Source organism: Sorex fumeus, unplaced genomic scaffold (assembly GCF_029834395.1).
Source record: "Sorex fumeus unplaced genomic scaffold, SorFum_2.1 ptg000010l, whole genome shotgun sequence".
Lineage (NCBI taxonomy): Eukaryota > Metazoa > Chordata > Mammalia > Eulipotyphla > Soricidae > Sorex > Sorex fumeus.
In genome coordinates, this window is record NW_026606067.1 from 34,030,696 (window position 1) to 34,058,522 (window position 27,827).

At 44.1% G+C, this 27,827-nt stretch overlaps 1 protein-coding gene across 1 annotated transcript; it reads left to right on the forward strand.

Moving 5' to 3' along the window:
* The first annotated feature begins 9,395 nt into the window (after positions 1-9,395).
* CLDN11 (claudin 11) lies at positions 9,396-27,759 on the forward strand. Its single transcript, XM_056110736.1, has 3 exons — positions 9,396-9,626; positions 14,739-14,903; positions 27,447-27,759. The coding sequence occupies exons 1-3, from the start codon at positions 9,401-9,403 to the stop codon at positions 27,677-27,679; spliced, it is 624 nt and encodes a 207-aa protein (XP_055966711.1). The 5' UTR covers positions 9,396-9,400; the 3' UTR covers positions 27,680-27,759.
* The last annotated feature ends 68 nt before the right edge of the window (positions 27,760-27,827 follow it).

Consider the following 27,827-nt stretch of genomic DNA (forward strand, 5'->3'; position numbering starts at 1 on the left):
AGGAACTTCATAGGCAGAGCCAGGAAAGTACTGTCTGGAGTTATTGAACTAACTAGTTTTCCTTATCTGGAAAGTAATTGGGTGGAGGTCATTTCCTGCAGAATGAATGAAGGGCAGGTCTAAAGTACAGGGCATGAGCTCTCTGGAACTGCCAAGGAGTTCACTGTGACGGGTGCGACATTGCTTGGGATGGGAACGGTACACCTTGAGTCTCGGTGTGTCAGAGGGCTTGCCCTGAGTTCTAAAGGACCCGTGTGACCTTGTATCCTAAAGAGTTTGAACTGCTTCCTGACAATGAAGAGAACTGGGGAGAGCATGCCATAGTTTTCAGGGTGCTTACAGTGTAGGGGCATGCGGACTCTCGAGCCCCTGAGACATGCATCACCGTGACTTAAAGAAAATTTTAAACTTTCAATCTTTTAACATTTTAAGTTAAAATCTCTCACAAAATCATTAAATTAGAAGTAGCCTATAGAATTAAAAAAATTAAAATCTCATTCCTAAGGTCTGGAGCTTATGATTGGTGTGTGGAAGTCTTGAATTTGATTTCTTGCCCCACATGGTCCCGGAGCACTGCCCTAGCTAGAAATTACCCTGAAGCACTGCCACATGTGACCACCTCACTCCCCAAGCAAAACAGAACCAAAACAAAAAAATTCAAAAGAGTAGATAGAAAAATGCACATTTAAAAAATCTTTCAATTTTCACTGCCAAATTACTCTTTAAAAACATGCTTCAGTTACGCTATTAAGTATTTTGTAATATTTACTTTTTGGTAGTTATTTTATTGAGTCATCTTTAGCAGCATTAATGAGTGGTTGTGAGAGCCCTCCAGTGGCCAAGCTAATTTCTGCAAAAATGTTGTCCGTGGCATTAAAAGGGAATTGCATCCATCCAGTTGTTTGGTCTTAATAACAAAACTATATATATATATATATATATATATATTTGTTATATAGTAACAAAACAATAGGGCTTGTTAAGAGGCCTTATCTCGTCACTGGCGAAGAGATGCAATTTGCTTCCCTTTCAACTTCTTGCTCATCAGCCACAAGATTATCAAGTGGAAATTTACTGCTGTGCAATAAAAAATGAGATTATGCTGGTTTCAAAAGGGCTTATAGACAACTGATTAACTTTTTGAAATAAAGTTAATCTTTGCTGGGTATTTAAGTATGTGTGAAGCACTGTCCTAAGCATATTACATATTGCATCAGACCCAATTCCAGGGCTCTTATTATTGTTATTTCTAAAACCATTTACTAGTAGGAAGTAGAATCTTTGCTAAACAGTCTCTTAATAAAAAGGTTAGAAAACTTCCCCAAGGTCAAACCAATAGTATCGGGCCAAGATTCCCACCAAGTATCTTATTCAGTTATTAGTCTTTAGGTCTCACCCAGTGGTCCTAGGGGGCTACTTAGGCCTCTCGCTCAGAGGTTGCTCTTGGGAATGCTTCGGGAACTGCAGCAGTGGGAATCGAACCCAGGTTCCCCACATGCAAAGCCTGTGCTCAGTCTTTTGAATGATCTCTCTGGCCCTCTAACCCAGTGCTGTTAATAATTCTCCTTTAATGTCTCCTTGGGAGTCTACTGGTCAAGAGTGTTTCTATTAAAAGTAATGCCATAAAGTAGAAATTTATGTACAAAAAAGCAAAAAAAAATCTATGATCAAGACAATTTTTAAAATAGAATTGTATAGAGTTTATGATTTATGATTTTGTATTTTATATTTTCCTCTTGGAGAGCCCGGCAAGCTACCGAGAGTATCTCGCCCGCACGGCAGAGCCTGGCAAGCTCCCTGTGGCGTATTTGATACGCCAAACACAATAACAAGTCTCACAATGGAGATGTTACTGGTGCCCGCTCGAGCAAATCGGTGAACAACAGGAGGACAGTGCTACAGTGCTACATATTTTATACTGAATAATCAATGTGACATGTGACAGTTTTGAACACTTTAAAATTGATGTATTTTAAAAGGGTGTTGGGAGGATCCTCCCGGGATGGGAGAAGCATGCTGAAAGTCGACTATAGACCGAACATGATTGCCACACAATGCCTCTTTTGCAAACCACAGCACCCAAAAGGAGAGAGAGAACAAAAAGGAATGCTCTGCCACAGAGGCAAGGTGGGATGGGGAGGATGGGGGGGTGGGAGGGATACTGGGATCCGTGGTGGTGGGAAATGGGTACCAGTGGAAGGATCGGCATTTGATCATTGTATAATTGAAACCCAAGCACAAAATATGTAAGTCTACAACTGTACCTCATGGTGTCTCACTAATAAAAATTTTAAAAATTTGATATATTTTCTTTTATTTTTCTTTTTAAGTTTTTGGGTCACACCTGGCGATACTCAGGGGTTACTCCTGGCTCTGCACTCAGGAATTACCCCTGGCAGTGCTCAGGGGACCATATCGGATGCTGGGAATTGAACCTGAGTCGGCCGCGTTCAAGGCAAACGCCCTACCCGCTGTGCTATCACTCCAGCCCCCCCCGAAATTGATATATTTCAAATAAAAGATAAAAATTGACAAATTGCTCTGTATTTTTAACATTTTAGGTACCTCAACAGAATCACTTGTTCTTAATTTCTTCCTTTTTGGTTTGATTTTGAAACACCTCTCCCTGGAAGTGCTCAGGGCTTACTTCTTATTTTGTGCTCAAGGATCACTTTTGGCGCATCTCAGGGGACCATATGTGGTGCCAGGGACTGAACACAGATCGATCGCTGGCAAGGCAAGTGCCTTAAGCCCTGTACTACCTCTCTAAGATAGTATAACCCTCTTAATTTTTTTCTTTTTATGTCACTCCTGGTGGTGCTCAGGGGACCATATGGGATGCTGGGAATCGAACCCGGGTCGGCTGCGTGCAAGTCTATAGTCTACTTTCAGCATGCATCTCCCATCCTGGGAGGATCCTCCCAACAACCTTTATCTGGTGCTCCCTTCTCTATCTGAGCTGCCCTTTCACCAGTTTCTTGCAAGACAAATACCGTAGCCACTGTGCTGTATCTCCAGCCCCCACTGAATTCTCCTCTTTGGGAAGACACTTTGAGTCTAGCATCACTAGGTAATTACTGTCCTGCTTGATTGCTGGATACTTTCCTTCTGTAGGTGAAGGCTCCTCTTCAGGAGGACAGCAGGTATGTCCCTGAGCTCACACAGGCCCACTCTGCCTCTGACTCACCCCTGGATCACTTTTCCTTTTTTTATTTTTAGGTCACACCCAGCGATGCTCAGGGGCTTTGCTCTCAGGAATTACTCCTGGTGGTGCTTGAGGGACCATATGGGATGCCAGGGATCGAACCCTGGTGGGCCGCGTGCAGGGCAAACGCCCTACCCGCTGTGCTATTTCTCCAATCCCACATACCCAATATTTTACTGCTTGGCTTCATGAAGAGTTGATTCATTTATATTATATGAAGCATGTTTGCACAGACAGATAATAGAGATAAAGTATAATTGCATCAAAAATTTTTGTGGAATTCTTGTGAAAAATTGCAATTAAGCTTCTTTATCTAAGTTATAGGCTCCATAAGGTAGATTTTTTTGGGGGGCTGTCATGGTGGGGAACCATATATATACATATATATATACAGTTCTGGGAATTGAACCTCTGGCCTTCAACATATATAGCTTGTGCTCAGCCTACTGAGTTTTTTTTTTTTTTCAAACCAGTTTTGCAATGGTAGAAACAACCACTAGTAGTCGCTGCCAGCCCACTCCTGTAGCACGGGCTCTTCTCTGCATGGATGTTTTCAAAGCCGCCTGCTTTTAAAGCACTTCCAGTGCCAAAGGCATTTTTACTCGAAAAGAGCCACAGGTTAGCTTGGCTACTTTTCAGTTTAGATGACAGAAAAATTGTTAATCAACCCCCTTCCTTTGTGCATCACGGATCTGCGTTTTTGGGCATTTGGTTAAATCTCTAATTCAGTTTCTCAACCTTTTTTTTTTCCTTTTTTTTTTTTTGACTGTGGCCCCTTTCTGGTTTTGTTTCTTTTCTGTGGCCCTCCTGTTCTACTGGCTGCCCCCTGTCTCATGATGTGACCCACCCGTTGGTGCCATTTTCATCTGTTCCTTCCTTGGAAAGTCCTGGGAGCTTCTTGGGGCCCATATTGGCCCTTGCTGAGAAAAACAGCTCCATTCCACCCCTTTAAATACCTTTGAGTGGGAATAAGATTAAGGAATTTATATGCAAGCTATAAAAACAATTTTGTAATTTTGATAATGGAAAAACTATTAGGGTTGAAAACCTGAACTCAGTACATCTTCATGGTTCTGCTCTAGTCTGTTGAAATGGGAGGAGATTATGAGAAAAAGTTCCCTGAGGGAAAGTAAACTGAAAGGATTTTAGAAGATCTGGGGACTCATCTTTGACAATAATTTAGGGTTGGATCCTAAGAGACTCTCCCAGGGATTGTGTAGATCTAGATGCCAGTTTATTAAGTTATGCCAAATTTTGAGTGGTAAAAGGACTCAGTAAGTAGACTACAGTCAAGGATTAAAGAGGTTGATTTTAGGAAAATAAAACCTTATCCCTCAGAAAAGGGATGAGTACCTGCATTTTACAGAGAGCCTCACCAAAGGAACCAGCTCCTTATCTCTCTCTCTCTTTTTTTTTTTTTTTTTTTTTTTTGCTTTTTGGGTCATACCCGGCGATGCACAAGGGGTTACTCCTGGCTCTGCACTCAGGAATTACTCCTGGCGGTACTCGGGAACCATATGGGATGCTGGGAATTGAACCCGGGTGGGCCGCATGCAAGGCAAATGCCCTACCCGCTGTGCTATCGCTCCAGCCCCTCTATGATCTCTTTTGAATGGCAGAAGATTCTCAGTCTGTCCCTTGGCTCCCAATTCTCTATGCTCCCCTAGCAGGCTACCTTCCCCCGCTCCCGCGTCCCCCACCCCTCGTCAATACACACAGTGGAAACTCCCTGTATTGATGGAGAATTTGTTTAAGAAGTCCTGTTCTGCCACCATTGGACAGAGTCCATCATTTATCTGAGCTGTGATTTTTCAAACATTCAGGTTACCACTCCTCTCCCAATTATTTTACATCTAATTATTTTAGCTTTGATATTGATCAGAGGCAACTCATATTTCTAATTGATCAATACTTCCTATTAATTCTACCAGAAGCTATGTATTGTGCTGGTTGTGCTGGGTGTTGGGCTATGCACTTTAAATAAGTTATCTAATTTAATTCACACACTGCCTGCCTGGGGAAGCTCCTATTCTCATGTGATGGAAGAAGAGCTGGAGAGACATGTCTGTTAAGGGAAAGTCAGTGATGAAAGCAGAATATGAACTCAGGAGTTTCTATGCCTGTAGCTGAACTTTACAACGCATTCTACCATTTAGTTCTTATTTATTTATTTACATTTTTAGAAAGTTGTTCATGATTTATTATCACATTCAATATTCCAACACCTTCTCACCACCATTATTTCCAATTTTCTCAGCCAATTCTCAAGCCTGCCCCTAGAAAAGACCCTGAATTGATTATTTTATATTTCTTGTTATAATTTGCTTAAAAAACATTTCCTTAAAAGAAGATGTGTGAATATTGTTGTATTTCACCATGGAGCCATTAAACCCTTATAGAAGAGATTACTAACATGTTACCAGTAAAGCCTTGTGTGTTTCTATTTTCTTAATCAAGATTGGTTATCTTCTACTTCGCATTCCATCCAGTGTGGTTTAACAGTGGTGTAGAATTTGAGATGTTAATCCAGGAATTCAAAAATTTTGAATGGGATAATACAGCCGAAGTTAAGTTATTAACTGGATTCTGTCAGTTCGTTCTTGAGTTCAGAAATCTGACTTGTCAAATACTTTCGTATGTCTGACCTGGGCATGTCTGAATTAAAATGATTTGAATTTTTATACTTATAATGTCAAATGCAAAATAGAATCAAAAGAGTACAGATTCCAAATGAATTAATGTTGCTTGGGTTTTATATTTTATATTGTATTTAATACAAACATTATTTTAAGTTTTGTTCTGGTGTTGGAGATCAAACTCAGAGCCTCATATAAGCAACATATGTAATCTGCCTCTATGCTACACCCTTAGTAACAAAGCTTTTTGTTGCCACTGTAAGGAGATATCAGAACATTAGAAAGATCAGTAGATCTTCTGGTAAAATGCTGTCAAATGAAGCAGCTCAATAAAAAAGTGACATATTACTATAAAATTATTTACCTAAGTCAATCTTATGTAAACACACAGAGAATAAATGAGAATGTAAAAGCCTGATTTTAAATTCCTTAGCAATAACTCAGGTGTATTGAGAGCCCTTACTGCAACAGACAATGTTCTCTTTTATTAACAAAACTCTCAAGAAACCTCTGAGGTTGGGCTGGAGAGATGGTGCGGCAGGTTGGAGCACAGCCAGGACTGATCCCTGAACACAGAGCCATGAGTGAGCCTGAGGCACCTCTGGGTGTACCCCCACCCCAAAACCAAACCAAAGAAACCTCTGAGGTGGACACTTATTTATTTATTAATTTTTATTAGTGAAACACCATGAGGTACAGTTGTAGACTTACAAATTTTTGTACTTGGCTTTCAGTTATACAATGATCGAGTACCAATCCCTCCACCAGTGCCCATTTCCCACCACCACTGATCCCAGTATCCCTCCCACCCCCCATCTCCCCCATCCCACCCTGCCTCTTTTGTTCTCTCTCTCCTTTTGTAGTTTGCAAAAGAGGCATTGAGTGGCAATCATGTTAAGTCTATAGTCTACTTTCAGCATGCATCTCTCATCCTGGGAGGATCCTCCCAACACCCTTTAGTTGGTGCTCCCTTCTCTATCTGAGCTTCCTTTTCCCCTAGCATGTGCGGCTAGCCCCCAACGCCATGGAGTGAATCTCCTGGTACATATCTCGGCTATTCTTGGGTGTTAGTCTCCTATTTTGTTACTTTATGTTGCCCAGATGAATGCCATCTTTCTATGTGGACCTTGATTTTTGCAGGGCCTCTTACACAGTGCTCAGGATCCTCTCCCTGTGACAGCCAGGATCCTCTCCCTGTGACAGCCAACCAGAGGGTTCAGTGCTAGGATTTGAGGGTTAGACACCAATCTGGCTCTACAACGTGGAGGGCCACCAGAATCATACTGGTGATACCCAGAGTGCCATGCAGTGCTGGGGATCTAACTGGGGTCCCACAAATACAAAACATGGCCCATGCTTTTTTTTTCTTTTTGGGTCACACTCAAAGATGCTCAGGGGTTACTCCTGGCTCTGCAGTCAGGAATTACTCCTGGCGATACTTGGGAGACCAACTGGGATGCTGGGGATCGAACCCAGGTCGGCTGCGTTCAAGGCAAACGCCCTACCCGCTGTACTCTGGCCGCACGTGTGTTATTTTTAAACCCATCCCACTCCCTGTGTTAGTTTTTTTTTTTATTGCCTCTGCCCCTTTGTTGGGGATCTCATACACACAAGACATGTATGTAACCACAGAGCCACTTTGACCCTGAGCACCACATTCTCCCCACTTTACCTATGTGGAAATCAAGCTCAGAAACAGGAGGTGCCTTGGCTAGTAATTGGTGCAGTCAGGACTCGAGGCCTGGTCTCAAGATCTTAACACTGTGCTAAACGCTCTCCAGTTGCAGAACCCTTTCTGGGTGTGCACTTGATTTCTTTGGACTCTCCTCAAAGAAGTGGCCCGCTCTGAAACCCAGCACAGCTACGGGAAAGCTTCGTGCCTGTGCTTTATGGATTTGAATTGGAGTGCTGTGTAGGAAGTTTTTGGGCTTGTTGAAACTTTGCATCTTTCAACCTCATGATTGGTGAGTGATAGAGGGAAATAGTCAAATGCTTCAAAGAGCATTAAGACCGGTGTAAACATAGTTCCAGAGGACTTGTGTCATACACAAACATATTTTGTTTATTTATTTATTTTTTTGCTTTTTGGGTCACACCCAGCAATGCACAGGGGTTATTCCTGGCTCTGCACTCAAGAATTACTCCTGGCGGTGCTCAGGGGAACATATGGGATGCTGGGAATCAAACTCAGGTCGGCTGCATGCAAGGCAAACGCCCTATCCGTTGTGCTATTGCTCCATCCCCGAAACATATTTATATATAATGCCTACCATTGGTCTTTTTTCAGTGCACAGAGAAAAGGGAGCTTAATGATGCTGATGACTGCTCACACATAGAGTGGCTCACTCTAGCAGTGTTCTCACTGAAGTTCAGATGGTAACTTGCAGTGAACTGAGACAGTTTGCCAGATTTTTGACGCGGGATACTGGAGCCCATGTGGGAATTTTCAGATGAGGACAGGTTCCCAGAAATAGTTAGTGAAAGGGACTAAACAGGCTCTCCATTCTTAGTCGTGTGAACTAATGCAAATTAGCCTCTCTCCTGCAGTTTCCTCACATGTTTGAGGTGTGAACCACAGTTTCTTCCCCCAAAGGTGACGGGGCGAGTGAAGTGATACCACGCAGATGCGATGAACGCATGAGCATTGAGCAGGGCATGGTACAAAGGGCGCGCTGCTGCTGCTGCTGCCGTTGCCACACACCCCATCATCGCCCAGGTGGTCCTGGTGCCTTTTCGGCCGCGGGGAAAGGCTCACATCATTTCCACCAGTAAATGAACCGATCGCACGGTTCCTTAGGGCAACGCTCAGCTTATCAGACCTCCGTTTGGTGGGAACCCTGGGCCATGAGGGGCGCTCTTCACCCCAGCTCAGCTTATCAGTGACCATCCAGGAACTGTAGGGACTGACTGGCCCGCGCGTCCTGGGGGTACCCGCGCTCCCCTCTCGCCGCTGGGAAGGAGCGAGGAGGCGGAGGAGTTGCTGAGCGACAAGCGGGACAGAGCGAGAGGCGCGAACCTGGGCGCGTTGGGGGCGGCCAGCCGGAGAGCAAACGGTTCTCAGCACAGGACCCCTCGCGCCCACGTCGGTCGACGCTCCCTGAGCGCTGGGCTTCTTGCACTCGAACCTGCAAGAAACGTCCTTGCAACTCTCACCTTGCCTCGAACGTGCAAGAATCGTCCTTGCAACTCTCACCGCGCGGCTCAAGCATGCAAGAACCGTCCTTGCAACTCACACTGCGCCACTCGGGGCCCGCGAGCCGCGCGGTCGCCCCCTCCCACCCCGACCCCCGCCCGGCCCACTCGGGACCTCGCGCCGCGATTGGCCGGCGCGGCCGGGGTCCGATCCCCATTGGCGATCGCCGGCCGGGGCAGCGGCCTTTAAAGGAGGGGGGGCGGGGGCGCGCTGCCCAGCCGCGCTCCGTCCCCGCCGTGCGCCCGCCCGTCCCGCCGCCGGAGCTGCTTCCCGTGGCCGTCGCGCCGGGGAGAGGTGGCACAGGGCAGCCCCGACGCAGGCAGGGGTAGCGAGCGAAGGGGGGGGAGGCGCCGAGGGGCTCCCACGATGGTGGCCACGTGCTTGCAGGTCGTGGGCTTCGTGACGAGCTTCGTGGGTTGGATCGGCATCATTGTCACCACGTCCACCAACGACTGGGTGGTGACCTGCGGCTACACCATCCCCACCTGCCGCAAGCTGGACGAACTGGGCTCCAAGGGGCTGTGGGCCGACTGCGTCATGGCCACGGGGCTGTACCACTGCAAGCCACTGGTGGACATCCTCATCCTGCCGGGTAAGGACCCCTGCCCCCGCCCCGGCTGCCCCCAGACCCCCGAGCCCCTGCGCAGGCCGGGGACAGGGCATCGGTGGCGTGCGCGGAAAAGGGGGCGCGTCTGTCTGTGTGTTGGGGCGCGGATGGGGGGACAGTGGCGAGGAGGCAGGGGACGTGGACATGGTCAGTGCCCGTGGGAAGCAACTGGGCGGTCCGGAACGGCATCTCGCTCCGTTTGGTCTGCCTTTGGAGACAGCAGCCGCTTCTGGCCGTCCCCTGACGCGTTAAGGCACCGAGACCTCTGCTTGGTGGGAACCCTGGGCCATGAGGGGCGCTTTTCATCCCAGCCCTGCTTTCCCGTTAGATCCCGGTAGAAAGGTGCAGGGTAGACCCGCGCGCAGCCCTGAGCGCGTCCCACCAAACCTGGGACTTTCTCCGTCAAGCCCAGTTCGGAGCGCCAGGGCCTTCTCCCACCCCCTAACCCCCACTCCACCCCACCAGCAGCGGGGGCGTCTGACGTTGGCCTGCATAACTCCCCAATCCCCGACCTCGGGTCCCCATCACTCAGGGCGGACGGAGGAGAGCCGGCGCCCCTTCGAGGTGCAGTTCCCACCCCTGGAGAGGGAGACCGGCTCCATCCCTCCAGCGCGGAGTGAGGCGGGCAGGGAAGAATCAACTCCCAGAGCCCCGGCTTTCCTCTGCGGGCCTGTTGTAGGATTCTGGAGAACAGTCTCTTTTTTGAAAAAGGAATTTCTTTCTGTGTTTGTTTTGGGGTCACACTCAGCAGTGTTCCAGAGGGCTCGGTGCCAGGCAAAGCCTGCCCCCTCCCCCCCACCCTGAGCTATCTGAGCTGTCTGCTCTGGTTCTGTGCAACTGTTTCAATTCAGATTTAAGCCCGATCCTAGAGGTCATGGGCGTCCCTTCGGGCTCTCTCTGAATGTCACTCCCACCAGCAGGATTGATCTGTGTTCCCAGGTTTTTACACTGTTGCCATCTAAACAGTGCCATCTCGCCTTTGTGGATCCTGCGCATATTTTTTTCCTTTTTGGGTCACACCCGGCAATGCACAGGGGTTACTCCTGGTTGATGCACTCAGGAATCCCTCCTGGTGGTGCTCGGGGCGGGGTGGGGGGGGCATCTGGGATGCTGGGAATCAACCCAGATTGGCCGCATGCAAGGCAAACGCCCTCCCCGCTGTGCTATCCATCCAGCCCCAGATTCTGCGCATTTGAAGGCTGCCTCAGATTCCCATAGCAGTCGATTCGTGTTCACCCCCCCTCCCCCCCCAAGATGAGTCCTCCTTTCATTCCAGAATGCGCCACTCTCTTTTTAAGCCTCGGCTCAAGTGTCTCTGTTTTCTAATCCTTGTGGTTGCAACCGATCCCCTTTCCATCCACATTGCCCTCGCTTTAGACTGTCATTTCCAGCAAGGCACTTTTCAATGTCTTTATTATGAGTCCAGTTATCCCACTCTATATTACTTTTCTTTTTCTTTTCTTTTGGGCTACAATACTGCGGTGATTGGGTTTCTGCTGGCTCTGCACTCAGGAATTACTGTTGGCTATCTCTGAGGACCCTCTGGGAGGCTCGGGATGGAACTTGTGTCCACGGAGTGCAAGGCCTCTCTGTGGCATCGCTCTGGCCCAACCACTTCGTATTTCTTGAAGACAGAATGATTCTGCTGTCTGCATCCTCGCCTGGGCCCTTCATTGCCACTAGAACCTGGGGGGTGTGTTTGATGCCTGGCAGACCTGATGGTCATTCTATCTTTCTTAATTGTAGACTTTCAGATTAACAGGTTCCCAGAAACCATTCTGGATCCCATTTCATGTCTCTCTGATGTGTGCTCCAGACCTCAGTCAGACTCTGAGATCCAAGTGTACAAGCTGGATCAATTGGGACAAGTTACTAATGAATATGAATCCCAGTTGTTGTCTTCTACAAGTTAAAAGTCATAGCATACTCTCTCAGGGCCGTTTTAGGGATTAAATGGTACAGAAATGTAAATTTTTCTTTCTGTACAGATGATCTGTAAAAGGCAGCACTATGTATTATGTTTTTTTTCCTTTTAAATAAAATGTTGTGCTTTTTTTTTTTTAAATAAAAGTTAGGAAAGGGGCTGGAGAGATAGCACAATGGGTAGGGCGTTTGCCTTGCACGCGGCTGACCCAGGTTCGATTCCCAGCATCCCATATGGTTCCCCTGAGCACCGCCAGGAGTAACTCCTGAGTGCAGAGCCTGGAGGAACCCCTGTGCATCGCCGGGTGTGGCCCAAAAAGAAAAAAAAAGGTAGGAGGTAGATATAGAAACTTTATTTTTCTTTTTGTTTTACATCTGGCGATGCTCAGGGGTTACCTATGGCTCTCCACTCAGGAATTACTCCTGGCAGTGCTTCAGGGACCATATGGGATGCTGGGAATCAAATCTGGGTTGATTTTGTGCAAGGCAAATGCCTTACCCGCTGTGCTATGGTTCCAGCCCCTAGAAACTTTTGATGCAAGCATAAATTACTCTCTGCTTCCATTCCCTGCAATTGAGCTCACTATTGGGTACCACATAGTCTCTTTTTGGAGATCATTGACCAGATGGGTTGCATTTTTAGGGATGGCTTGATCATTTCTTCTCTTTTCTTATTCACACTCTAGATGGACACAGGAACAGAAATTTTCATTTTCAGACAGCCAGACAACTTGTGCCATGACTCTCAGGGCCTCGGTTGCTGGTTGGTCACCAGCTCTGTGTCTGCCCTGGGCCACCTACAGGCCAGAGGAGCATAACCTGCATCCTGCCTCAGGCTACCACATGCCACTCTCCCAAACTCTGCAAATATGTGGAGACTCGTTTGTTGTTGACTGCTGTTGATTAATCAACTGGATTATTGATTAGTTTTAGTTCTGAAGCAGCCAAAAGCCTTCATGGAGCCTGAATTCTGGCAGAGCATATTAGATCGACATGTTATTGCAGTTGAGTTTTGATGCCCAATCTCCCAGCCAGATGTGATCTGTGGGTACTGGCTCCGTGGCAGAAACTGGAGCTTGATTTTGCATGACTGCTGACTCTGCATCACTCAAGCCACTCATTCCCAAAGTTCTCATTCACTCTGAGCAAATGAGGAAAAAAAGTGGAGATTGAAAAATATGGCTATTTTTTTTTGGAAGGGGTTTTTAAATAAGAAGAGTAGATGTACATCTATCATTTTCTTCCAATGTCTTGCTATATTTAGTTTTTTTTTCTTTTTGGGTCATACCTGGCGATGCACAGGGGTTACTCCTGGCTCATGCACTCAGGAATTACTTCTGGTGGTGCTTGGGGTATATGGGATGCTGGGAATCAAACCCGGGTTGGTCGCGTGCAAGGCAAACACCCTACCTGCTGTGCTATCTCTCCAGCCCCTCATATTTAGTTTTATTGCATATATTGTCATGATTTTAATTTAAATAACTTTTTTCTGTGGTGGGTATTGAACCCAGATTCTCACATATGTCATAGTTAGTGCTCTGTGACTGAGCTCTCCTGCAGTTCTACAGTCTGTCTTTTAATAAAGTTGTTCGTTGGCACTTCATTTGTGTAAACTTCAGATAGCTTTTCTCCAGTCTTATTCCACTCACTCATTCCTTCATTTGTAGTTTCATGTTTGCATCATGTGTTGTTGGCACTGTATTAACTACATAAAGACCAGGGAGGCGTCTGCCCTCCAGGAACCTCTAGAACTGGAGGTATGCCTTCACAACCCTGACCAAAGGCAAGGGCGGCCTATGTGTGAGGTACAACTTGGACTCACAAGGCACTCACGAGGACAGCAGCCTAGAAAGGGATCAAGATAGAAACTTGAGTCTTAGTGAGGGCCACGCATGCTACATCATGTGAATTAAAAGCCTGTGCTGAGAGACAAAGTCATTTTGTCCACTTAGAGATAAAAGTTCTGTATAGAGTAGTCATGCCCACACTAACAGCTAACTTTGTTTGAGTACAGTGCCACACACTCTGCTCAGCCCTGTATGAGTTAGATAACTTAATCTTAGTTGAATTTTCTTTCTTTCTTTCTTGCTTTCTTTCTTTCTTTCTTTCTTTCTTTCTTTCAATAAACAGATTTTATTGGAGGATTTTTAAGGTGTGAAGGGGGAGAGAGTGAGAGAGAGGAACGCACTCAAGAGAGAACACGGGCTACTCCAAGGGCGGAGAGAGGCCCTACACATATCCTAGCATTAGACCCGAAAGCATCAAAATACACATCTCAAGAGGGGAGATGCGGGGCTGGAGCGATAGCACAGCAGATAGGGCATTTGCCTTGCACGCAGCCAACATGACCGACACAGGTTCGATTCCCAGCACCCCATATGGTCCCCTGAGCACCGCCAGGAGCAATTCCTGAGTGCATGAGCCAGGAGTAACCCCTGAGCATCACCAGGTGTGACCCAAAAAGCAAAAAAAAAAAAAAGAGGGGAGATGCGGGCAACATATGTGCTTGGGCACCACATGTGCTCAGTCACGCGGGCGCAAGCAGCACATGGGCTCTGGCAGCATATGTGCCGAATTTTCTTAATGAGATGTAGATACTACTGTCACTCTATAGATGAAGAAAGTCTCTTATTCAAGATCACACAGGCCAAGTGCACTGAAACCAACACAAACCATCACAGAAGACTTTTAGGAAGATTTGAGTTTTAAATTGTGATGTGTTAAAATGTGATTTCACAGGTGATGTATAAGTGGAACTGGAGTCCTGGTTTCACCATCCTGGACAATTAGGACAATGTGGTCTCTCTAGACCTCAACTTTCCTTTCTGTCACTAAACCATTTTAAGAGTTGAACATGAGGGCTGGAGCGATAGCACAGCAGGTAGGGCATTTGCCTTGCACATAGCCGACCTGGGTTCGATTCCCAGAATCCCATATGGTCCCCCGAGCATGGTCTGGAGTAATTCCTGAGTGCATGAGCCAGGAGTAACCCCTATGCATCCCTGGGTGTGACTCAAAAAGCAAAAAAAAAAAAAACAAAAAGTTGAACATGTGAAGTGATCTTGGATGACACTAGACACATTCTAGGGCAAGTGGCGTCCAGTTTTGGTGAGACTGGTCTCAGAATCCCAGGAGATCCAAGATCTTACACCCTTTCTGCTCTCTCATTTCTAGGCTATGTACAGGCATGCCGAGCTCTGATGATTGCGGCCTCAGTCCTGGGCCTGCCTGCCATTCTCCTGCTGCTGACAGTACTCCCCTGCATCAGGATGGGCCATGAGCCTGGTGTGGCCAAGTACAGGCGGGCTCAGCTGGCTGGTGTTTTGCTCATTCTGTTGGGTAAGAAAACACTCTACAGTGCCTCACGTTGGAGTGAGGCTGATGAGTCTGTTTTGTTTGAGAGTCGTTTGGAAGAAAATAAAATAAATCCCTTATAGGATAATATTTCAGGGGCAGATCATACAGAGATACAAAATCTTGGTGTGTGTGTGTGTGTGTGTGTGTGTGTGTGTGTGTGTGTGTGTGTCTGTCTGTCTGTCTGTCTGAACATGAAAAAATAAGCTTACAAACAGAACAAAGAAATTATTTTGTGGGTAAAAATACTGGAGGGAGAGTCAAGGATAGAAAAGTGTTATACAGTGGTTCTCTGCTCAGACTTCACAGTGGAATTCCTGTTTGATAACACCTATGCTCAGCCCCCCCTCAGCAGTTCATTGAGTCAGGATTTCTGGGCATCAGGCCAGGCAAAGATACTTTTCAAAAGTCCCCAGGTGGCTCTCACATGTAGTCAGAAATGAAAATTTTAGTTAATGTATAGAGATGAGAAAGACGAAAACAAGAAAGCAGTCAGGAGTGCTAAGTACTATATCTCTGGGCATTGACTGAAGCTTTTATTCCACCTGCACTGAGGTGGGATGGAGTTCCTGAAGTCATAATCACTAACTGACTAAAGGCCAGGCGCCAGGGTACGCACTGGGGATGCTGGGAAATTAGGCAGCTAGCTCTGAGTGGCCTTGGACATCCTGTTGGAGGCTGGTTGGTGCTCATCTCTGACGGTCACTTGTCTCTGCTCACACATAGAGAGTCACCTCTAGAGACAGGAGTAGTCTCCTAGGGCAGAGGATATCAGCAATGAATTTGGAGAGAAAAGACAAGGCAGGCAGGCGATGGATCAGAGGGACAGCTTGGATCCCCGTCCTGGTCAATGCTGATTCAGTTTCCTCATGGTGCCTTTACACCCATGGCTTCACTGAGCAACTGGAGAGGTCCTTCTTACTCTACTCTTCAGTGGTTTTAGTTCTATGTTTTGAATAAAAAGAGGAACTTTAAGAATAGCAGCTCTTGTTGCAGAGCCAGTGCTACATCAGTGAGTACACAGTGATCTCCTCAGTGCTGGTGTTAGTGTTGGTCTTAGTGTTAGTCTGACCTATGAGAAATTCTTCCCTGTGAGAGTCTCAGATGATGGAATCACAAATTAGAAAACACATAAAATAAAACCTAAATCTGATGCAAAATAAAGATATCAAACAAAGTTCATGCGGGACAGCTAGTATTTAAAAATAAATCACCCTTGAACATAAAGTAACAAAATAGGAAACTAACACCCAAGAATGGCCGAGATTAGTACCAGGAATTTTACTCCATGACCTGGAGGCCAACCACACATACTAGGGGAAAAGGGAGCTCAGATAAAGAGGAGAACACCAAACAAAGGTGTTGGGAGGATCCTCCCAGGATGAGAGAAGCATGCTGAAAGTAGACTATAGACCAAACACGATTGCCACTCAATGTCTCTTTTGCAAACCACAACACCCAAAAGGAGAGAGAGAACAGAGGGGAATGCCCTGCCACAGAGACAGGGTGGGATGGGGGGATGCGGGGTGAGAGGGATACCGGGATCCGCGGTGGTGGGAAATGGGCACTGGTGGAGGGATGGGTATTTGATCATTGTATAATTGAAATCCAAGCACAAAAATGTGTAAGTCTGCAACTGTACCTCATGATGTCTCACTATTAAAAAAATTTTTAATTAAAAAAAATCACCCTTGGAGCTGGAGCAATAGTACAATGGATAGGACATTTGTCTTGCTGACCTAGATTTGATCCCTGGCATCCCAAATGATCCCCCAAACCCTATTGCATGTGATCACTGAGCATAGAATCTGGAATAAGCTCTGGGCACTTCCAGATGTGGCCCTCAAAACAAAATAAAGAAATAAAAAGTAAATTTCAAAAGTCACCCTGACAACAGTGGAATCATTCTTTGGAACAATAAGGTTTATAAAACAAAACGAAACAAAAATTTGTTTGAAATGGTAGCTGAATTAAACAGAGAGGACGTATAATTTTGAAATGTCTTTGGTGGGTGTAGACACTGTCACTGAGGATTGGTTGGGCAGGATCTGGGTGTGGGTTCCTGTATTTGCTGCCTGGAGTGATGTGATGGTCCTGCCCCCTGGAAGTTGCCCTTGTGGCCACTCTCCATGGAGATGGGGTGTGTGGGGCTGGAGTATGGCTCTTCACCTCCTGCAGCTTTCCATCACCTCTCTTTGACTGTTCCTGGTTGGGTTTCTTTCTCAGTAGGTTGCCACTTGCCTTTGGACTGGATGTTGTTTTGACTGGAACAAGCAGACGCTGGCAATGTATGGCTCATTTTCAGGAGTGTGGCCCCTGCTGAGCTCTGCTAGGTCTTTGGAGCTGGGAGAGCCTTGTTTTTGCCTTTGGGTGTGGGCTGGGCCACAGGAAGAAGAGGGAGTAAAGATTCCCTTTGTGTGTCTATGGGTTGGTTTCCATCGCTCTCGGGAGAAATCAGGGCTGAGCTCTTGTGTGGTCATGGGTCGCTCACTGGCACTACAGGCAAGGTGTGGGCACTGAGATAAGAAATGTGGCTTTGGGGTCTGGGAAGTGTCAAAGCTAATCCTGGGATGAACACTGTAAGCATGCCTATAAATTCTTCCTGACTCTGAAAATCCTGATGTTTATGAAATCTCAAGAAACAAAACAAAACAAAACAGAACCGACTTGCAGTGTACAACAACTCTGTCTTCTCAGCAGTTGAAGTTCAATGGTGTGAGGATTTGCTTCCTGCTGTGGGAAGGAAGAGGAGTCTGTAGCTGCCTACTTAAGCAGATGAGTCCCTCACAGAGCAGCAGGCGCCTCTGATATGGGAGGGATCAGAGGAAAATCTAATCTGCGTGTGACTTTTCAAGAGCCTCTGTCTAAGCAGAAGGTGCTGTGCACTGCGTGGCTCTTCTTTTCATCTGGAACCAGACGAGTTGTGCTAAATCTCGGATCTACCACTTTGTAGCTAGGGGAACTGGGGCAGTTCTTTAATTTCTCTGAGCTTTTAAAGAAAGTAATTCCTCTTTCTGAGGTTGGTAAGAATAGAGAAATAACTCATGCAGGTAATTTAGTGCAGTATCTGGTCTATAGCACATGTTTAGCAAGTACTATTACTATCATTATTGTTGGTTAGAAGAAATAACTAACCAAGAAGTCAACTGAGGATGTTTCTTCCCAGCGTGGCTAAGTTTTAGAGACATCCATCTGCAACTTGAAACTGTGAAAGGACCATGAACTGTTCTTGGAAACACCATCTTGCATACTGCTCTAAGGAAATATTTTCTTTCTTTGTAGAAACTGATTTGAATAAGGTGATCAACCATTGGTGTTTTATTTATTTATTTTTGCTCTTTCTTTCCTTCCTTCCTTCCTTCCTTCCTTCCTTCCTTCCTTCCTTCCTTCCTTTCTTTCCTCCTTCCTTCCTTTCTTTCCTCCTTCCTTCCTTCCTTCCTTCCTTCCTTCCTTCCTTCCTTCCTTCCTTCTTCCTTCCTTTCCTCCTTCCTTCCTTCCTTCCTTCCTTCCTTTCCTCCTTCCTTCCTTCCTTCCTTCCTTCCTTCCTTCCTTTCCTCCTTCCTTCCTTCCTTCCTTCCTTCCTTCCTTCCTTCCTTCCTTCCTTCCTTTCCTCCTTCCTTCCTTCCTTCCTTCCTTCCTTCCTTCCTTTCCTCCTTCCTTCCTTCCTTCCTTCCTTCCTTCCTTCCTTCCTTCCTTCCTTCCTTCCTTTCCTCCTTCCTTCCTTCCTTCCTTCCTTCCTTCCTTCCTTCCTTCCTTCCTTCCTTCCTTCCTTCCTTTCCTCCTTCCTTCCTTCCTTCCTTCCTTCCTTCCTTCCTTCCTTCCTTCCTTCCTTCCTTCCTTCCTTCCGCTGACTTCTTTTTTCCTTTTTTAGTGTGTGTGGTGCTTGGTATTGAAACAAGGGCCTCACCCATATGCTTTACTCCTAATTCTATTTTAAAACATCATATTGCTGCCCACCTGAAATCCCCGAAGCTTAGTTCTAATTCATTTTAATTATCACATTACTGCAGGTTAGAAGGTTCTTGAAGTGTTTGGGTTTTTTTTTTGGAAGTGCAGATAGATATGGTGGAAATCAAGGGAGAATGTATATTTTCCTTCAGAAAGTCTGTAATCTTTTACTTTTGTTGGCAGGTGGCTCTCAGGCAGTGCTCAAAGGTCATTTCCGGGGATACTCAGCTAACAGGCCCAGGTGGTTCAATACTCTGACCCAGTGGTGCCCAGGGACCTTCAGGGCTACACCGGGTAGTGCTGGACGCAGGCTATGTGGTACTAGGAATAAAACTCAGGGCCTTGTTCAGGCGAGGCATGTGCCCCTGAGCCTGCATTGCCTCCCTTGTTCCAATCCTAATATTTTTTTCCTCAGTTTTAGAGATATGGGCCCAGTAGAATTGGACTTTTTAGTGTCAAACTTAATGTCATTCATTGATTTTTAATGATGCAAATCTGAAGCCCATAATGTTCTAATGCAGTGTAACTTCATTAAGAAAAAGAAAATAACATGACCCTTGGGTACTTTACTGGAAAACAGTTATTTTAACTTGCAGGTTAATAATGAAACTGCAAATATGAGACAAATTGAGTTTGTCATATTTGCAGACCCAGATTTCCTACGGGGTTGAGAATTCTTGGGTTTGTGATTAAAGTGATACTTTTAATCATAGGCCTTAATAGAATAATTAGAGAGGGCTTTCTCCAAACTCATTAGCTTTATCTCAAGACATGCCTAATCTAAATGAATAGCAAAAAGTATGGTGAGGCCTTAAAATGGCCTTCTTAGTAAAATTAGTGGAATTAGTGCTTAATGAGGTCTCTCCTATCTCCAAATTCTCGAATTAAAAAAATAACGAATATGGGGTTGAAGAGATAGTATAAGAGTTAAGGTGCTCGCTTGTACACAGACAACAGTGGTATGAAACATACATGGTTTCTCTGAGCTCTGCCAGAATTGATCCTGAGCACAGAGCCAGGAGTAAGCCCTGAGCATCGAGAGGTGTTGCTCCCCCAATCACCAATAAAACAGTCATGAGCTTGGTTTTTAAATGGCTATAGAAATATGTGTTTTTCAAAAACACAGTGGTGCATGTGGAATAGAAAGGAAAATGTTGAAAGCTGGCCAGGAAAATAATGTACTCAGAGATTCCATTACTTGGTTGTTAATGAATATTAGAAATTCATAAAAGTCACGTGTGTATGTTCTCTGGAAGCTCCGTTTTTGTAAGTCACAATTTTATTATTTTTTATTTGTCTATTTTTATTTGTTTTTATTTTATTTGTTATTGAATCGTTGTGAGATACATTTACAAAGCTTTCATGATCGAGTTTCAGTCATATAATATCGAACACCCATCCCTCCACCAGTGCGTATTTCCCACCACCAATGTGCCCAGAATCCCTCCCGCCAACCCCACCCCACCCCACCCCCTGCCTCTGTGGCAGGCACCTTCCTTCTTACTCACTCTCTAATTCTGGACATCGAGCCCTTTACCCACAGTAGATTTGGGAAATGAAAATAAACTATCTAAATACGATTTTTAGAGCACAGATTTGAAATTTTGATGGATTGGAGAGATGGTGTAGAGGGGTACATCCTTGCCCCTGCTTTGACCTTGGCGCAATTAATCGGAACCACGTTAGCAGCACCTGGAGTGATTCCTTAGCACCACTGGGGGTAGCCCCCAAACTCCAAAAATGTTGACACTGAATGGGAGATGGATGATACCACTGGCCATCAGGCTGCTTTCTGTGGGAAAATGGAGAAAGGAGGTGAGAGGCATGAGAAGTTAGAATACGTGACTGCATGTCCTATATGTGTTAATTAGCTCCATGAAGTTCTTTTCTACTTGTTTTGGTTTGTGGCCACACCCAGCGGTGCTCAGGGCTCTGACTGCTCAAGAATTGCTCCTGGAAGTGCTTGGACACCTTCTAAGGTGTCTGGGATTGAACCCTGCACAGCCATACGCAGGGAAAGTGCCTACCCACTGTAATGGTTTGTAATACAGGTACTGAGAGGCCATAATGTTTGGTTCTTTGTCTACTTTCAGCACACATCTCTCATCCCGAGTGATCCCTCCAACCGTCATTGACTTAGTGATCCCTTCTATATCCCAACTGCCTTCTCCCCGAGTACACGAGGTAGCCTTCCAAACCGTGGAGCAATCCTACTGGCCCTTGTCTCTACTGTCCTTGGGTGTTAGTCTGATATTATGTTATTTTATATTCCACAAATGAGTGTAGACATTCTATGTCTATCCCTCTCTTTTTGACTCATTTCACTTAGCATGATGTAAGTCACAATTTTAGGAAACGGCAATAAAGGGAAACAAAACTAAAATTTTTCTAGTTGAAATAATATGAAAACAATAACTGTGTTACTTCAATTAACACTTTGCGAAATCTCACTGTTTGCTCCCTTGAGTTAATTGGCTCCTATGTTAAATAATAAAACTAATTGTCATTTATGTTAAGAGCATTGAATATAGATGATGACACTTAATGCATCATAAATTCAAATGGAGAGGAATTTTACAATGTTTTTGTTATAAAAAATTTGAAATATACACACAAGTCCTTTAATGCCAAGATCTGAAAGTGTTAAAGTCTGAAAGAAAGAGGCCTGGTGGAAGAAAGAAATATCAAGGGTTAGTGCTCTTCTGTCTTTCTTCGCCTCTTTTATCTAAGTTGCTCCCTACAAAGTCAAATACACCTGTGTTAGCTTTATTTCACGTCATATTCACTTAACTTCATAAATTACCATATGCCATATAATTTCTAAGGAGATAAAAATCTACACTTACTATTCATTGGTCTAAAGTCGCCTTTCCAAATATTTTCTCTTTGGCACATCAAGATCATTGTTAGCTTTTAATAAGGCTGTGTATCTTATCAGCTGCAGAACATCCTATAATATTTGAAATCTACCAAAAGAGGCAAGCAATTTTATTTTGCCAAGAGAAAGGAGTTCTCTTTGTGAGAGTGCAGATGATTCTGATCTGTTCAATGATGCTTTCTTCCCCTTTCCATCCTTTTTAAAAAAGATAAAGCTCTCTCTCGTTGTCACTCTGCTCACACACAAATGGCAGCTTTCCTCACCCTGTGTGCAGTTAAAGGTAGAAGAGGAGAAACAGATGGAAAACTCTGAATATTCAATTCCTGTTCTAAGCTGGAAAGTGGAATCTCTTCTTCACAGTGTTACTGACATGAAAATATATAATAGAGTAAATGGTTAATGCAGTTATAAATATACCTGAGAAAAGATTTAAGTCTCCATATTTTTGTCATGTCAAAACAACTTGATAACTCCACGAAGCAAACTTGACTGGGACATTTGTTATTCTAGTCGGTGTTCAATTATTCTTTGTTTAAACAGTCTTTAGAGCTTTGCTGTAATGCAGTCACTGGGTGCAACCAACATTATGTGCTTCTGGGAAATAAAAATGGCCTCCTGCCTATCTTTTTTTTAAAAAAGGGATTTAATTAAAAAATTCTGTTGTTATAAAAAGAAAACCAATAAAAAGTCCCCTTGTCTTTCTTCAATTTACTTTGTAAGTAATGGTGGCTTTTTAAAGGAAAGCATCTATTTTCCCTAAATAATGGAGAGAATCATTATAAACTTATGTGCATAAATAAACATAAAATTAGTAGACCTCCAATGTCTAAGAAAGTAAAAAATTATTGCCTGTTCTATTATTGTTTAACTTCTTTTTGTAGTCAAGTAATGATTTGACTTGCATTGTAAACTTTACTGATAAAAAATATCCTCCTTTCCCTTCAAACCATTTGTGAAAATTGAATAAAATTTCATTTTTTAGTTTCTAAACATTCTTGCTGTGGGTTCATTTGAAGGTCACTGTCTTCCATGAACCTCTTATTTCCCTTCACGTTGTGTGGCGGGCTGTCATCTTTTAGTGGTTTTGATGTGGTTCATCTCTGAGAGCCACAGGAATTCCACCAGAGTTCATTTATTTACTAAGAGACTACTGCTGTCTTGCTTTGCATGGATTATAAAAGAAGAAAATCTTAATGAGGTGAATCATGAGCTTTTAACTTTAAGTGTGTCAAAGTCACATTAAAATTTTATGATTTGGGAATAGGATTTTTTTGTGAGTGTGTGTGTGTGTGTGTGTGTGTATGAAACGAAAAGCAGTAATAAAATGAGACCAACTTTCCATTCATCCATTTATCCATCCGCCCACCTATCCGCCCACCTATCCATCCATCCATCCATCTAGCCATCCATCCATCCACCCATCCATTTCTATTACCAGTCATTCACCAGTTATGTATCCCATCCTGTAGGTTGGTTGTTCAAATAGTTAGACATTTCCCCATTTCTACTGAATTATACTGGAATAAAATTTAGTAAAAGTCCTAAAATATTCAAAGTCAAGACATCAGATTACTTTTGGAATATTGAGATGGATACTTTTCCTGTGTGAAGATAATCTTGTTTTCTTGCTTTGCTTAGAAAAATACTAAGAATGAAATAAAATTAGTTACGATTTCTTATCTTATTCCAGAAAACCTAAACCAAACCTGAAAGTTAAGTTTGGCTTAACTTTAATGTGGGAAATGATTTAGTATGTATGAGTTTGTTGATATGTTTGTTACATGTATGAAGTCGTGAAGATACAAAACTTATTTTGAACCATAGTTGTTTTGAAACCAGTTGTTTATAGGAAAGATCAGTTGGGTTGAACCAAATCGGTTGTTTAGAAGTCAAATCTCTCCTTTCGTCCCATGGAATTCTGTTTCTTACTCCTACTCTTTTCATCTACCAGCTGTAGTGTTTGGAAGGCTTTGCTAGGATACTGTTTCTGCCTGTGACGGAGCAAATGTTTTCACATTTGGGATCTAGAGCATGTTTTAAACTGTGTATTGATATGAAGAATCTACAGTATTTTTCACAGGTTAAACACTCTAGAAGACGTTTCTGTCCATGATAGAAAAAAGGCCTTTCTCTGTGCTTTGCCGAGGGTTGGATCTAGTAGTTCTCTACAAGATCTGATTGGAGTCACCATCAAAGAAGAGGAGCAAAAACAAGTTCCCCTTATTTTAGGTGTTTGTTTTATTAATGTTGATCTTCAAGAACATTCTATTCTCCATAGAAGGAGAAGTCATCTTTTCATAGTATTTCACTAATTGTAAATCCATATTCACTTCTAAATTGTTATTGTCAATGTCTAAATATCCATTTTCAATGAAAACGTTGCAAATTATTACAGAAACTAGTTAAATTGTGCTTTTACTCTTTAACAAAAATGAAGCCTCCCATTAATACTGGGTAGATTTTAGCTTATAAAATAATTATATTAACTCTATATTATGCAAATAGCTCTGATTAATGCACTGAATCTGGTTATTAGAAAGCTAATCTGGGCAATTAAAGCCCTCAATCTCATGATTTTCCTTCTGATTTGGGATTTGTACTTTCCTTTTTAAGGTTTAGAAATCAAACTTAGGACCTCCACATGTAAGGCATGTGCTTTATCAATACCTGGCAGGAATCTATGCTTTTTAAGTGTAAGGAATATATACTAGTGTAGAATATATCTATCTGTATTCAGCCATGAAAGTAGGTTGGCTGTTGTCAACAAATAGGTGATAAGCTATACAAATGCAGTGAGATAGTTTCAAGGTATTTAAAATGGGTCACAGTTAAATCTTTTCTCAGCCTAGATCTAATGGAGGGGAACTATTGATTTGAGAGTTTGTGGTGAACACTAACTCTAGTTCGCATCTATGGGGATAGAGGTTATTTAGAAAAATCACTCGGTAGGAGTAGAAATCAGAAAGTTTGCAGAGTTTACAAGGTTGCCCTCATTGTAAACATGAAAATTTCATTGCAGCTCCCTGCCTTGAATGTTGAAAGTGTCATGGCTAATAACTGGAATCTCATTACTAATTTTTTGCTTTAAAAGTTTTTTTTTGGCCACACTTGCTTGTGCTTAGGATCATATGTGGTGTGAGCGATCAAACCTGGATTGGCCACATACAAGCAAGTACCTTATTCACAGTACTATCTCTCAGGTTCACTATTGAAAAAGAAAATGCCTGCTAACTTGAACGTACCATTCCAACTTACAGCTTTACCTATAGTTTATGTACTGCTTGGAGTTGTGAGAATTCAGATGTTACCGAAGGAAGTTACACAATTACTTTGCCCAAAGCTGTGTTATTCAAGACAATGACCATTAAAATTAAAATTAATTAAAATTCAGAATTCTCTATCTTATGGAGCTGGATAGATAGTACAGTGGGTAATCTACTTTCCTTGAACACAGTCAACTTGGGTTCACTGTACCACATATGGAACCACATATGGTTTCCCACGCACCTCCCTGAGTGCAGAACCAGTAGTAAGCCCTGAGTACTGCTGTGTGTGAGTGCTGCTTCCTCTCCCCACTCCCCCTGCAAAGAAACAGAATTATCACTTACTGGCCACATGAGACTCAAAAGTCTGTGCATCTTATGGCTACCCTATCTGAAAGTGTTAATCTAGTAGTTAACGATGAGCTTTAGACTCCTGCCTGCAAAATCATTGTTTTGTTAGCCTTGCCTGGGAGGGGACAAGAACTCAATGAGCCTCTCCTTCCCCCTCCCTCCCTCCCTCCCTCCCTCCCTTCCTTCCTTCCTTCCTTCCTTCCTTCCTTCCTTCCTTCCTTCCTTCCTTCCTTCCTTCCTTCCTTCCCTCCCAATAACATAACCCTCATTCAATTGCTATGTAATTGAGAGATGGATCAAATTTTTTTTCTAGTGATATCTAATATTGAGACAATGATTGCATTTTAGTTCGAATCCCAGAGTGATGCAAACTGACGAATCAATTAGGATTTCTCTTTTACAAGAATCAAGTGTGCTTGAGTCGATATCTTCCATGAAGCGATTTTAATCTTGAGGTTACTGTTGCTGGTGGAGTGAAAGCCTGGGACACTGGATAGGTAAAGTCTGGTGAGCTCCTTCACAGAACAGACACAGAGTGGCTGAGCTCTGCCCACCTCAAGAAGTCAGCTGTCTAGTGGTTCCTTAGACCCACTTGATCTGTGTCACATGGGGCATAATCCTTATCATGTGCATTTTCAGGTAGTCGTGATTGGCAGGCTGAGGTGAGATTATCAGAGAAGATTTCTCTCCCTCTCCTTCCCTCCATGTCCTTCCTCTCTCCTCCTCTCCACATCTGGAGGTGCTCAGTTACTTGGTTACTCCCGTATCTATGCTCAGGGATCACTCCTGGAGATCCTCAGGGGACCATAGGTCAATGCTAGGGATTGAATGTTCATGACTCGGCCACAGGCAAGGCCACTACTGTGCTATCTTTCTGCCAAAGCCATTTCTTGTTTATCCTTTAACATACAAATCAAATCTGAAAGTTCAGTTGGTTGAGATAAGACCAGGAAGTTTGACCATTGTGACCCATTACAACAAATAACACCACCATAAACTTCTGGAGCACATAAATTCTTTCACTCTAAGGACTGCTTGTTTGTTGAGGTTTTGTAATTATGTATAGTAGAACGTGAAGTCAAACTCCATTTGTATCTAGTGACATTCACTATAGCAAGGTGATCCTTGTAGCCTCTCCAGGTTTTGTAAGGTGAATTGAGCAAACTGAAGAAAAAAAAACACACACACAGTAAAGTGGGAAAACTGAGGTGGTACCATCTTGTCTCTCATGTCTAAATAGCTCAAGTCATTCAGCTAGATAGGGGACCATAGGTCATTTAACTGAGCACATACTATGGGAGCTTGGTCCTGAGTCAAGCACTGGATGTACAAACCCATACAGGACATGATCCCTGTGTTATTAAGGAATCCAGAATTTAGAATGGGAAATCCACAGGCAAAGAAAAAAACTGTCACTAGGTTATAGAATTATGCTTATAATGACATAAAGTTAAAATATATAATGAAATAAAAATCATTATTTGAAATTCACAGTCACGGTCCTCCCTTTGTTCATTGATTTGCTCGAGCAGGCCCAGTAATGTCTCCATTATGAGACTTGTTGTTACTGTGTTTGGCATATTGAATACATCACAGGTAGCTTGCCAGGCTCTGCCGGAAATCATGTATTTCTAAATTTACCTTTTATTTATTTATTTATTTATTTATTTATTTTTTAATTTTTATTAGTGTGACATCATGAGGTACAGTTGCAGACTTACAAATTTTTGTGCGTTCAATTATACAATGATCAAATACCCATCCCTCCACCACCACGGATCCCAGTGTCCCTCCCACCCCCCATCCCACCCTGCCTCTGTGTCAGGGCATTCCCTCTTGCTCTCTCTCTCTCTTATTGGGTGTTGTGGTTTGTAAAAGAGGCTGATAATTCTGTCTACCACCTGTTAGAAGAGTAAGGCCCTAGCAGTCTGAGAACTTCGGCTCAGGGACTAGAACCTTTGTGCATTGACACGGTCTCCTCTGGAGTCAGAGTGTGCTGTGGGGTCAAGGGCCCCCAAGTCCTCCCAGCTGACTGCACTTGGCGACACGCACAAAAGCTCAGTCACAGCCCTCTCTTTCTCTCCACAGCTCTTTGTGCCATTGTTGCCACCATCTGGTTCCCGGTGTGTGCCCACCGGGAGACCACCATCGTGAGCTTCGGCTACTCGCTCTACGCCGGCTGGATTGGTGCAGTGATGTGCCTCGTGGGTGGCTGTGTCATCGTCTGCTGCTCTGGCGACGCCCAGTCGTTTGGTGAAAACCGTTTCTACTATTCTTCCGGATCCAGCTCCCCCACGCACGCCAAGAGTGCTCACGTATAAGAGAGCTCCCGACTTGCCCTCGAGGGGCTGTCGATGCTGGGGTGCCCGCCCCTAGGTCTGCTTGCATCAGAGGGGAAGCCCACTCCTCGGCCAGGCTCCAAATTCAGAGTTTAGGAAAATATCCTGCCTGGCATTTGATAGTCTTAAC